Below are 12516 nucleotides of genomic sequence, written 5' to 3' on the forward strand. Positions count from 1 at the left end.
GTTCACGAGTGAGGGTAGAATCGAGCGTGAGATTGCCAGGCGGATCGGTGCTGCGGCCGCAGTAATGCGGTCGCTGTATCAGTCCGTTGTGGTGAAGAAGGAGCTGAGCCGAAAGGCGAAGCTCTCGATTTACCGGTCAATCTACGTTCCTACCCTCACCTATGGTCATGAGCTTTGGGTCATGACCGAAAGAACGAGATCCCGGATACAAGTGGCTTAAATGAGCTTTCTCCGCAGGGTGGCAGAGCGCTCCCTTAGAGATAGGGTGAGGAGCTCTGTCACACGAGAGGAGCTCGAAGTAGAGCTGCTGCTCCTCCACATCGAGAGGAGTCAGCTGAGGGAGGTGCTCGGGTGCTGTCCCTCTGGAAGGAGACCTAGGGGAAGACCTAGGACACGCTGGAGTGACTATGTCGCTCGGCTGGCCTGGGAGCGCCTTGGGGCCCCCCAGAAGAGCTGGAGGAAGTGTCGAGAGAGAGGGAGAGGTTGTCCCTGCTCAAGCTGTTGCCCCCGCGACCCGGCCCCGGATAAGCGGTTGATGATTGATGGATGGATGGATGGATGGATGGAGGAAAAAATGTTTGGATGCAAAGTTTACCAATAAACCAGTCCTCCCAGTAGGTGGCAGAAGGAGGGTGATTGGTGCACAGAGAGGTTATCAAGATTTTCAAGATGTCAGAAACACCACTTTTTTTTAACCAGTCACGTAATGCCTTTAATTCACAATCATACCTGATTAAAGTTGATGGGCTTTTCTCTGCGTCCAGTCTGCACCAACAGCTTGTATGCTAGGATGCCATCATCAGAGCCATTCCTGTAGTTATTTAAGGTTATGCGGCCAGCCTCCCAGTCTTTGTCAAATGCCTGCTGGAGACCTACAGGAAACCACGACAAGACAGACTGGTTAGTGTAGGTGCAATGGGTAGAGTGCTGCTTAGGAGCACTCGGTGTTATTAACCAGTCTCAAATCAATAACACAAATCAGTCTCATTAAAGTTATCTTTAATTATTATGTTATCCTACTAATGCAGTAATAATGTATTACTTAAAGTATTACAAATATACTACAATCAATAGTATTCACAAACAATTAAATATCTGAAGGATTTTTCTGGAGTTCTTGACAAACTGGGTGGCTTCAATGAATAAAGTAACACAGACAAACACAGTTTACAAAAATAATCAAATTTATTAACACAACCCTATCACGTTAATGGTAGTAGATGAGACACAAACTAAACAATGCACAATAGTATGTGTGTGTGCGTGTGTACACGAGTGGTCGTGTAAGAGAGCGAAAGAGAGATGTTGCCTCTTATCTACCAAGCAAGTGACTGAGCCCTTGAGGCGTGTTCACATACGTGACTGTGCAGTGGAAGAACTGCGAGGTAGAGGGCACGACAACAGGAATCACGTGAAGCGTGTATGCGCTCACCGAGGTGTGAAAGGGGTTGTGTACGTACACAAACATGCGCTAAGGTACAATGAAACAGTGCTTGTGATGTTATCAAAGGGGAAGGGAGGCATACTGCATGGTCTACTCAGGACAAAGGACTTTGTCGGAGTTTTCCTGATTCCAATACTTATAACGTTACAAATTAACAATGAAATACAGACGGTGTACGAGAGAATAACACCGAGTAAGGAGGTTAGAAAAGATGATAGCGCATGCAACAGGCTAGCTATAAAAGCAGCACAGATTTCGGACAACACAATCCAATAACACTCAGTGTTTTCAATGTGCACACTTAAACTGTCCCTAAGTTTAAATAGCACTTAATAATACTACAGATTAAATAACGTGCCCAAAAGCCAGCTAAACTTTTCAATAACAGCTTAGGTTGCAGAGCTACACTACTTGTGTAACTTAATTACCGGTTAACTCAGACAAGAAAAAGACACTCCTAGTGCATTTATCACTGTGGACAATGGTGTCTACAAAAGCGCGTTGGCTCTTATTCTTCTAAGACAAGCAGGTTTCTCTTTTCATCAGGGGTCCAACGGGGAGAAAGTTCTGAACAGAGTGAATGAAATTAGGGCCCCCAATTTAAAGGTTGTGGAGGTCACTGATTGTGATGTATGTCGATTTACTGGAAGCGGTGGAATTATGGGTGTTAGAGTCCTTAAAAGGATTGTGGTAGTACCTATATTAGATATGGACATTTCATGCATTGTTATCTTCATTCATCCATTGTGACACACTCATAAGGCACAGTTCACTAGAGAACACAACACTTAATTAGTTAACGTGTGAGAAACAAGAGAACAAAACACCAAGCTAACCCTATAATAAGACTGATGGATGCATTTGATAATCCATTCATTGTCAACTGCCAAACAGAACTTCAAAGGCCTAAAATAGGCTTTGATTCAAAGCAATCATTAGGGAATATATGAGTAACACGTCTTCTTTTCTATACAACTCTCTAAATGTGCAGGGCACCTCTTCTCTCCACTCTCCTCAAAGGACCACGCTGTGGTCGGTCTGTGGGAGATGTTTTGGGTCTCTTGCTTGGCTGTCTGGCTCCAATTTGTCCCACCATTGCAGAAAGCAATATCAGACAAAGTTCTTTCTCTCTCCCACATGTCTCTCAACCTCAGACTCACTGTGTGGTTCCCAGGCAGCTCGCTCATTATGGTCAGTGAGTAAAAATGAGCCCAGGCTTGAACTGGGCTGACATGTGGACTGCTAACATTTATTTTTCTGCATCATGTCACATCTCTTCGGAGTTGTCACTGCTAAGAACACAATCACAACCATTAACACAATAAATAAGCTCAATAAATAAGCTCAATAAACTCATATAAACTCACTTTTTTGAGATTTTACACTGGCATGGATTTTACCATGTTGCTAAATGTGGCTGAAGTGGCTACAATATTTTTAAATGGAAATAATTACCCGAGAAAATAAAAAAAACCTAAAAATCAAATATGCAGATCAATAAAACGATTTCTATACCGGATCGGTCGAGGCCCGGGTTAACAACGACCGCCAACAGTGCCGTTGACCAACAGGGCACTGATGGAAATTGGACTACTGTTGGTCAGAGACAGAGTCAGAGACAGAGAAGAAGAGGAGGGCGTTTGGTTAGGAGAAAAAGAGAAAAGATGAAGAATAGAAGTGTTAGTCTGAAGTTTGGAACTTTGAATGTAGGTACAATGACAGGGAAAAGTAGAGAAATAGCTGATGTGATGGAGAGAAGAAGAGTAGATATTTTGTGTGTGCAGGAGACCAGGTGGAAGGGCAGTAAGGCTAGAAACATTGGAGGAGGCTACAAACTGTTTTATCATGGTTCAGATGGGAAGAGAAATGGAGTAGGGGTGATCCTAAAGGAAGAATATGTAAGAAATGTGGTAGAGGTGAAAAGAGAGTCAGACAGGTTGATGTGTGTGAAGGTAGAAGTAGAAGGAGAGATGATTAATGTTGTTAGTGGTTATGCCCCACAGGTGGGCTGTGAGTTGGAAGAAAAGGAGAAGTTCTGGAAGGAGCTAGATTGGATGGTAGAGAGTATCCCCAGGAGAGAGAGAGTGGTGATTGGAGCAGACCTAAATGGTCATGTAGGGGAAGGGAACAGAGGAGATGAGGAAGTGATAGGCAGGGTTGGTGTTAGAGAGAGAACCGTAGAAGGACAGGCAGTGGTAGATTTTGCAAAGAGAATGGAAATGGCTGTGGTAAACACATATTTCCAAAAGAAAGAGGAACATAGGGTGACTTACAAGAGTGGAGGCAGGTCCACACAGATAGATTATATTCTATGTAGAAGATGTAATCTGAGGGAGATTAGAGACTGTAAGGTGGTGGCAGGTGAGAGTGTAGCCAAACAACATCGGATGGTAGTGTGTAAAATGACGATGGAGGTGACAAAAAGGAAGAGAGTGAAGACAGAGCAGAAGATCAAGTGGTGGAAACTAAGGAAAGAGACATGTTGTGAAGACTTCAGGAAGGAAGTAAGGGCAGTTCTGGGTAGTGTTGAGATATTCCCAGATGATTGGGAGACTACAGCTGCAGTGATGAGGGAGACAGGTAGGAAGGTGCTAGGTATGTCCTCTGGGCAGAGAAAGGAGGACAAAGAGACCTGGTGGTGGAATGAGGAGATCCAGGAGAGTGTGCAGAGAAAGAGATTAGCGAAGAAGAGATGGGACAGTGACAGAACAGAAGAGAACAGACTGGAGTACAAAGAGAGGACAAGAGAGGTGAAGAGGGAAGTGGCCAGGGCTAAACAAAAGGCATATGAGGAGTTGTATGAGAGTTTGGAAACAAAGGAAGGAGAAAAGGTATAGATTGGCAAGACAGAGAAATCAAGCTGGGAAGGATGTGCAGCAGGTGAGGTTGATTAAGGACAGAGATAGGAATGTGATCACAAGTGAGGAAAGTGTGCTGAGAAGATGGAAGGAATACTCTGAGGAGTTGTTAAATGAGGAAAATGAAAGGGTATAATGGGGCTAACACGTGTAGGCCGCTTCGCACACATCATAAACCTCGCATCGCAAGCTGGTCTCAAACTCTCACACCTTGCACGCCTGCTTGGGAGACTGAGGCACATCGCAAAGTACTGTAGCGCCCGACCGGACGTATAATGAATGACGAAGCTGGAGATTCAGCACAACATGCAGCATAAAGTTTACTGTCTGAGACCTTGTTGTAAATATGTTATACTTTTATTTTACAATAAAAGTAACAGGGTGTTGTATAACTAAGTAGTCATTTAATTCATATTACAGCTCAAAATAACACAAATCGAAATAGAATCGAATCGAATTGTGATAATCGATTCTGAATCTTGAGTATCGGAATCGATTCAATTCTTGAAATTTGAACCGATTCCGAGCCCTACTCCAGAGCCTTGTGTCACCGCCAGTTTAAACATTTTCATAATGACATAAAATGGCTTAGTTGGGAGTGTGCACTGCAGCGATTCTACTCTCTCTAAAAGAAAATCATAATTCTTGGCATAAAAGCAACAACTGATACCAGAACTTTGTGATTATGTTTGGCTAGCTGATTTTGGATTTTTAGTTGACATAACACGACATCTGAACGTGCTGAACACAAGCCTTAAGGGGAAAAATGCAGTGGTAAGCCAGTTGTAATCACACATCAAAGCCTTTGGGACAAAGCTGCTACTTTTCCAAAGCCATGTGTCATAAATGCAGCCCAATACCACACATTTCCCATCACTGCAGAAAATGATGACCAGTTTTCCAGCAAACAATATCAGTGTGCAAATGAGGAGGTGTGCAGCAAACATCTCATCTCTGGCTCAGGAGTTTCAACAGCGTTTTAGGAATTTTGCACCTCTTGAAAAGGATATCACACTTTTTTCTCTCTCGTTTTTCTGTGGATCCTAATGACGATCCAGCCAACCAACAGCTGGAGCTCATTGAGCTGCAGTGTGACGTGGAGTGTCACTGTCAGCACCAGCAACTCCCTCTTGTAAACATTTACTGCTGGCTGGACAAAGACAGGTTCCAAGAGATTTGAACATTTTCCAAGAAAATGCTGAGCTTGTTTGGTTTGACATACTTGTGCAAGATGATGTTCACGGTTATGAACATTAACAAAAACCGTGTGAGGACAAAACAAAGTCACTCTCCCCTGTGTGATATCTTGCGCATCAAAACCACTGTTTTTGAACCTGACCTGCCCTGTTTACTGCAGTCAAGATCTCAGTATCACCTTTCATATTAATGCAGGTCAATTTTTTTTTTATTCTTCTGAGAAGAGAATAAATACTTAAGTATTATTTTTGTGATGATCAAAACCACAGTTCTGTCAGATTTCAGTCATTTAATTGACTATACGTACTAACCTTTGTCAAAGAGTACTTTGATGTGATTTCTTAAAGCAAAATCAATAAATAAATGTTTCTAAAACAATTCGGAATCAGACTTAATAAAATAGCTCATTTACAATTAACTTTGTTAACTTTAATTATATTATTATTTAACCATTATCTATCCTGATAAGCTAGTTGACAACAGATTCCCATTTAAAATGTCAACCTAGATGCAGACAGTAGAGTAAAAGCAAGACAAAGCAAAATAAAAGCAAATACAAATAAACACATTTAAAACAAACTATACAAAGTGATATAGTTACATATTTGCATGTTAATAACAATAATCACTCATGCAAACTCAACATGTATCAGCCCTACTACATGGCCATCCCTGTCTCCTCTGGCAACACTTCATCATCAACACAACACAACATCATTCAAGCCTCTCACTGTAAGAGAGATATCCTTACTCCTCACTGGCAGCTGTCTTACCACCTGCCCGACAGACCCAGTTCCAGCAACTCTTTTCCAAGCCATAACCCCTACAGTGTACCCAGCAGTCACAAGCATGATCAATGTCTCACTTGCATCAGGTACCTTTCCATCTACCTTCGAACAGGCAAGAGTGATGCCACTACTAAAGAAACCCTCAATCAATCCCACCCAGATTGTGAACTATTGGCCAGTTTCACTACTTCCTTTCCTGCAATTGAACGAGCGGTCTTTAAACAATTCACTGAGTTTCTCTCTCATACTAAACTTGTGGACACAAACCACTCTGGTTTCAAAAGTGGTCACTCAACAATAACAGCTCTGAGGCTCAAAGAATAGCTAATGCTGCGGGCCAGTCGTTATCACTTATCACCAAAGCATTTTGCTATCCTTACTGCCAAACATGGGCATCTCAGGTGCTTCCCTTTCCTGGACCTGCTCATACTTCACCGGGCGTTCCTTCAGAGTATCTTGGCAGGGACAATTCTCTCCATCCCATTGCCTCTACACAGGGGTACCCTGTCTGGGTCCCCTTTTCTTCGTCATATACACCACCTCACTGGGTGAGATCATCCACTCTCATGGCTTTTTCTACTACTGCTACCCCAATGCCACACAGCTATACCTGTCTTTTCCACCAGACGACACCACAGTCTCAGCCTGCCTCTCAGACCTATCCAGGTGAATGAAAGAACATCACTTAACCTATTTAAGATTGAACTCCTTTTTATCCCAGCTCATCACTCAATCGATCAGAATATCGAAGTAAAAATCACCTTTACCGCTCTTGTCCCTACCAAGGTTGTGAAAAACCTAGGTGTCATTATTGATGACCAGCTATCGTTTTCTGACCATATTGCCTCTATCTCCCAATCTTGTCACTTTGCACTCTACAACATACGCAAAATCAGACTGTATTTGACTCAACAAGCCATCCAACTGTTACAACAGGCTATGATCATATCATTCCGCCTAGGTTACTGGAATGCTCTCCTATCGGGTCTACCACCCTGATCAACAAGACCCCTACAAAAGTCCAGAACGTGGCGGCATGTTTAGTTTTTAACAAACGCAAAAGGGCACATGCAAGTCCATTGGCCGCCACTTTTAATTCTAACTCTGAACAATGACAGAAGACAATAATTCTCAGCTAAAAATCCAAACTGAAAACACCTGCAGTCTGAACATAGCCTCAGACCTATATTTATATAACTTTATATCAGAAGAGTATTTTATGAGAACTCTTGGCTCTTTTCTATGGGGCACAAGAAATTTTAATCAGCTAATGTCAGTGTCCATTTAAAGTTTCCACCTTCCTCTGAAATCTAGCCCAACATCTTGTTTCTCATTTATTATGTCAAAATACAGAAGAAACACCATCATTTTCATGTCTTCCGAATAGTGTTTCTAAATAAGGATTAAAGAATAAAATCACTAAAACTCATTTTAAACCTGGCCAAAGCAGGAGTTTTCCGTGTATTGTGAATTCACCTAGCAGCCAATCCCTCAAGTAGTGCAGCCACATGCGGGGAAGCTGCCCGTTTTCCTCCCTCAGCACGTAGCGGACAGTGTGGAATCGCTGGTAAAGCTGGTGCAGTAGTAGCTGGTTCTGGGCGTAATCTGCCCGCTGTGTTACCACATACATGTTGTAGAAGGAGAAGAACTTGAACTGGGCACCGATGAAGTCGTACTCGCTGGTCTCTCTCGGCACGATGTCTGTTAGCTCCAGGCCATCCCTTACCTGGGTGGTCCCGTATAAACTGACTCCCAGCAGGCAGAGGAACAACACAATTACAACCACCTGGAAACATGAGGATGAAGCATCATCAATCAATTTCACCACTTACAGTGATGACGCAATGCAACAGCCTGTCCTGACTTTAAAGTAATACTGCTTTAAGGCAAGTTGTATATTTCAAATGATGGTAAAGATATTGAAATAAAAGTTAGGTTTTCAGCCAGCTATTCAAAAAATATCCATGTTATCACAACACAGTGGACAGATGAGCTCACGCCTCACCAAGTAATTTTCTGTCAAGACCTATTTAACCAACACTGTGACTGTTATTTGTTTATTGAAATATGGAAATATTGCAACTATTTTGTGACATTTTTTAAATTGAAAGCAGGAGATTGTTTCCAATAAAAAGGCAGTGTTGGTTTAAAAAGCTCTGCTCACTTTCCGTTCAGTTGGTTATGTTAACTATGCAAAAGTTTCAATTTTATCCATTTTCATTATTTGAATTAGTCTATCTATTGTATCTTTAGTGTTGTTGATGTATTGTATAATGTGTTGACAGACTTTTAGATTATTCCAGACAGTGTTGTTTGGATTGAAATAGCCTTCTGTTAATGAGAAGAAAATAAAACTCCAACGATTTTCCTGTGTGGTGTCCTGATTGTGGTTTCGGTGGAGCTCACACCTACACACTGCATGTCACTGTTTTACCACAGACCTGTGTTAAATTATAGCACTGCATTTTAGTTCACCACATATATACTGATGCCCGACTGAAAATACTAAATACTACGTATATACTAAATACTATGTAATACCCCAATTTAAAATGTTTTTTTCTTGATGTGTCTCTTTTGCATTTTTTTCCACCATTAAACATCACTGCTAAAAATGTTGCCATTATTTCCATAAATAATGAGAAAATAAGTCCCATGCTGTCAAAGAACAAGTTTTGTTCCTTAGTGAGCCACAGTCATGGAGCTTTGGATTAAGACATCAGCTGGGAGCATGAAACAATTTGGTAAAATGGAGAAACATGATGATGACGATGAAAAGAGATTTTTTTAATAATGTCAAGCACAGGCCACCACATGATTTCAATTCTGAGGGAGCTTTGAGAGGCAGTGGCCACCCACTAAAACTGAGGTCAGACACTGTGTGTACATGTAGGAGTATGTGTGTTTGTTTTCTCCTGCAAATGTCTTTCATGCTGCTCAATGACTAGGCCTTCTATTCAGTTCCTGACCACAGTGAGTTAGCATACACATGCTTTTTACCACAAGTCTACTAAAAAGCACACCTATAATGACAGAAGCACTGCGCTTACCTTGGTGGTGGGCTGCAGGAGAAAAGGGGCATAGTGTTTCTCAGCAAAGGAAGCCAGGGTCCAGCGAGAGCAGGGAGGCTCTAAGCAGTGTAAATCAAGGGAGGCTTCTCCAAACTGGGACAGAAGGTTCCTTGTGGAGCTGCTGCTCTCAGGATTCTGACTTGCTGATGAGGCTGGATCACCCTGAGAAACTGGGCAAACTGCTGAAGTTGGAGTTGCGGAAGGAGTTGTGGGATGGTGTTGGGGGAAGTTGGCCGAACTCTGCGACTCACCATTGCCTCTGCTGTTAACGCTGTTGTTATTGTTGAGATTGCTGCTGTTGTTTCTGCTACCATTGGAACTGTAATAGTCATTAGGGTTGCTCCTGGTTGGAGCCGGGTTGATTGGTTGCACAGAGATTTGGGACCTTGGCTCAGCTGTGGTGTAGAAGGCCTGAGTCAGGGGGTCGTACTCTGTCCTGAGCTGCACCGTGGACTGCATGGTGATTTCAGTCTGCTGGGAAAAACCGTGGCTGCTATAGGAGGGAGGAGGGCTGCTATAGCTTGGAGGTGGTGTGTGATATGAAGGAGGTGGGGTGCGATAAGATGGTGGAGGGCTGTAATGGCTCCTGTCTGTCCCATCCAGGTAGGCCTGAGGCTCAATCTGGATCACACGATTGGCACAAGGGCTGGAATGACAGTGAGGAAAACATGACAAAGCAGATGAAATGGTAAAAAAAAGTTTGAGATTCCACCACTAATCCCTGCCAAATCTATAAACTTGCCTTTCAACAACTGTGTTGAGACAGTTTCTTTCTGCCAACAAGGTGAAATATCATGCTCGGACTAAACAAGGGAACTTCACAGTGTCTGTGAGCACATCTGCACAGTGGCTGTGCCAACAGGGCAAGTTCAGACTAACGGGCAGGCAGCAAAGTTAAACAAACAGCTCGATTCAAGCAGCCAGACAGGAACAGACAATTAAAGTGGTAATTAGGCCTTTGACTAAGAAGAATTAGGTTGAATTACTGTGTTGTGCATTGTTAGATAATAGATCTGAAAACAAGATTAAAAATAGATTGGATAAAAAAACCATAACAGTTCATCCGCAATTTCTGTGCACACCTGTAGAAGCAGCAGAAAATGTCAAAGCGTCTGTCTTCACGACGGTACAGGTCCATGCTGAGGATGGCAGGAAAGATGAGCAGCACCATGGCAAAGTTGAACACCACCACCACTGCTGCCTGCACAAAACATAATAATATGACAAAAGTTAGCAATACCTGTAGAACAGGGTATTAAGGATTAGGATTAATAACTGAGTTCTCATCATAATTTTACAATGGAAAATGATGCAGAATGTCAGAGTAGGTAAAGAAAACTATGTGGCAACAAAAAGTAGCTACAGTGGGACAATAATCACTGGAATCCAACAGCCAAAAAGGTAGTTTCTAAACAAAACCTCAAATTGTAGGCTGAAAATGTAACTTAATTTTGGACAATTTTCAATTACAATTACTAAAGAGAATGGGCTTGAGGATACTGTGTGGCCTCCGGGAAGAATTAGCGTGTCTTGGTATACAAACAGTGGAGACCTAAAATCTACCTTAAAATAATACAATCTGAATTATTTGGCTTCAGGGTAAAATTGCCTTTCAACACATTTTCAATTCCATTTGAGACAAAAACTCACTGAGTGTGAGGGGAAAGCGGCTTACACAACAGCGGAGTCCCCTACCAGCACAGGCCGTCCACAAAGTCACCGGAGGCAGTGTGAGAGGAAACACAAGCCCGGTTGCCGCGAAGGTCTTACAGCTAAGCTAAAAGGTAACCCGTTCCGATCCCCGCTTCCCTCCATTCTGCTTGCCAACTGGATGGACATTGAGTTTATGATTGTGAAATGTATACCCTTCTACTTGCCCCAGGAATTTAATTTAATACTGTCATTATTGCTGCTGTGTACATACCACCCAGTGCTAACACCAAACAAGCGCTAACCACTCTCTACCTTGCCATTAGTGACATGCAATATACACATCTGGAGGGCATTTTTATTGTTGCTGGGGACTTTAACCAAGCCAACATGAAGACTGTTCTTCCTAGCTTCCATCAGCATGTGGATTTTGCAACCAGGGAGGGAAATACACTGGACTTGGTCTACACCAACATCAAGAAGGCCTTCAGAGCAGCCCCCCAGCCCCCACCTCCTCAGAGAATCTCTGTTATGCTAATTCCAGCATACCAGCCTCTGCTCATCAGAGAAAAGCCTGCTGTGAAGAAGGTAAGAGTGTGGCCTGATGGAGCTATGTCTGCACTGCAGGACTGTTTTGAGTGCACTGAGTGGGACATGTTGAGAGAGGCTACACCGGACAGTCAACACACAGATGTTGAAGAGAATGCTGCATCAGTGTCTTGCTACATCCAGTTGTGCATGGAGAAGGTCACAGCAACAAAGACAATAACACGGGCCTACCAGAAACCATGGATGAACAAGTAGGTGAGTACGAGACTGAGGGAACGTAATGCAGCCTTCAAATCCGGTGACACGGTGGCACTCAGATCAGCGAGAGCCAACCTGAATGGAATAAGGAATGCAAAGCGTGTCCACAGTCGAAAGATCCAGGGTTTCTTCCATGACCCCAGCAACACCAGACAACTGCGACAGGGAATCCCGTCTGTCACAGACTATAAAACCACACCTTCACCTTGCCAGGATGACATCAGCTTCCTCAATGAACACCCATCGTCATGAAGTGCTTCGAGTGGGTGGTTAAGGACCAGATCATCACCATAATGCCCCCATCATTCAACCCGTTGCAGTTCGCATACCAGCCTATCTGCTCCACTGAGGACGCCATCTCTACTGCTTTCCACCTGAGCCTGAAGCACTTGGAGGGAAAGAACACCCATGTAAGGATGCTGTTTCTGGACTTCAGGTCATCATTCAATACGATCATCTCCCAGGACCTGGTATGCAAATTGGGCCCCCTGGGGATTAACATCCCCCTGTGCAACTGGCTGCTGGACGAGGGGCCAACAATACCTCCAGTGTCATCTCTCTGAGCACTGCTTCCCTCAGGGCTGCGTCCTGAGCTCCCTGCTGTTCACCCTGATGACCCATGACTGTTGTCCCAGGCACAACACCAACCACATACTAAAGTATGCGGATGACACTACAGTTGTGGGCCTCATTCAGGATGA

The 12516-nt window shown here is 43.3% G+C and overlaps 1 protein-coding gene across 1 annotated transcript in view; it reads right to left on the minus strand.

Annotated features, from left to right (window-relative positions):
* LOC103398858 (protein patched homolog 1-like) overlaps nt 1-12516 on the minus strand; it is a 99678-nt gene that overhangs the window by 35879 nt on the left and 51283 nt on the right. The window contains 4 exon segments of the mRNA NM_001328242.1: nt 730-872; nt 7764-8073; nt 9338-10004; nt 10441-10559. Coding sequence (NP_001315171.1) covers nt 730-872; nt 7764-8073; nt 9338-10004; nt 10441-10559 — 1239 coding nt within the window.

Source organism: Cynoglossus semilaevis, unplaced genomic scaffold (genome assembly GCF_000523025.1).
Source record: "Cynoglossus semilaevis isolate Cse_v1.0 unplaced genomic scaffold, Cse_v1.0 scaffold1319, whole genome shotgun sequence".
Classification (NCBI taxonomy): Eukaryota; Metazoa; Chordata; class Actinopteri; order Pleuronectiformes; family Cynoglossidae; genus Cynoglossus; species Cynoglossus semilaevis.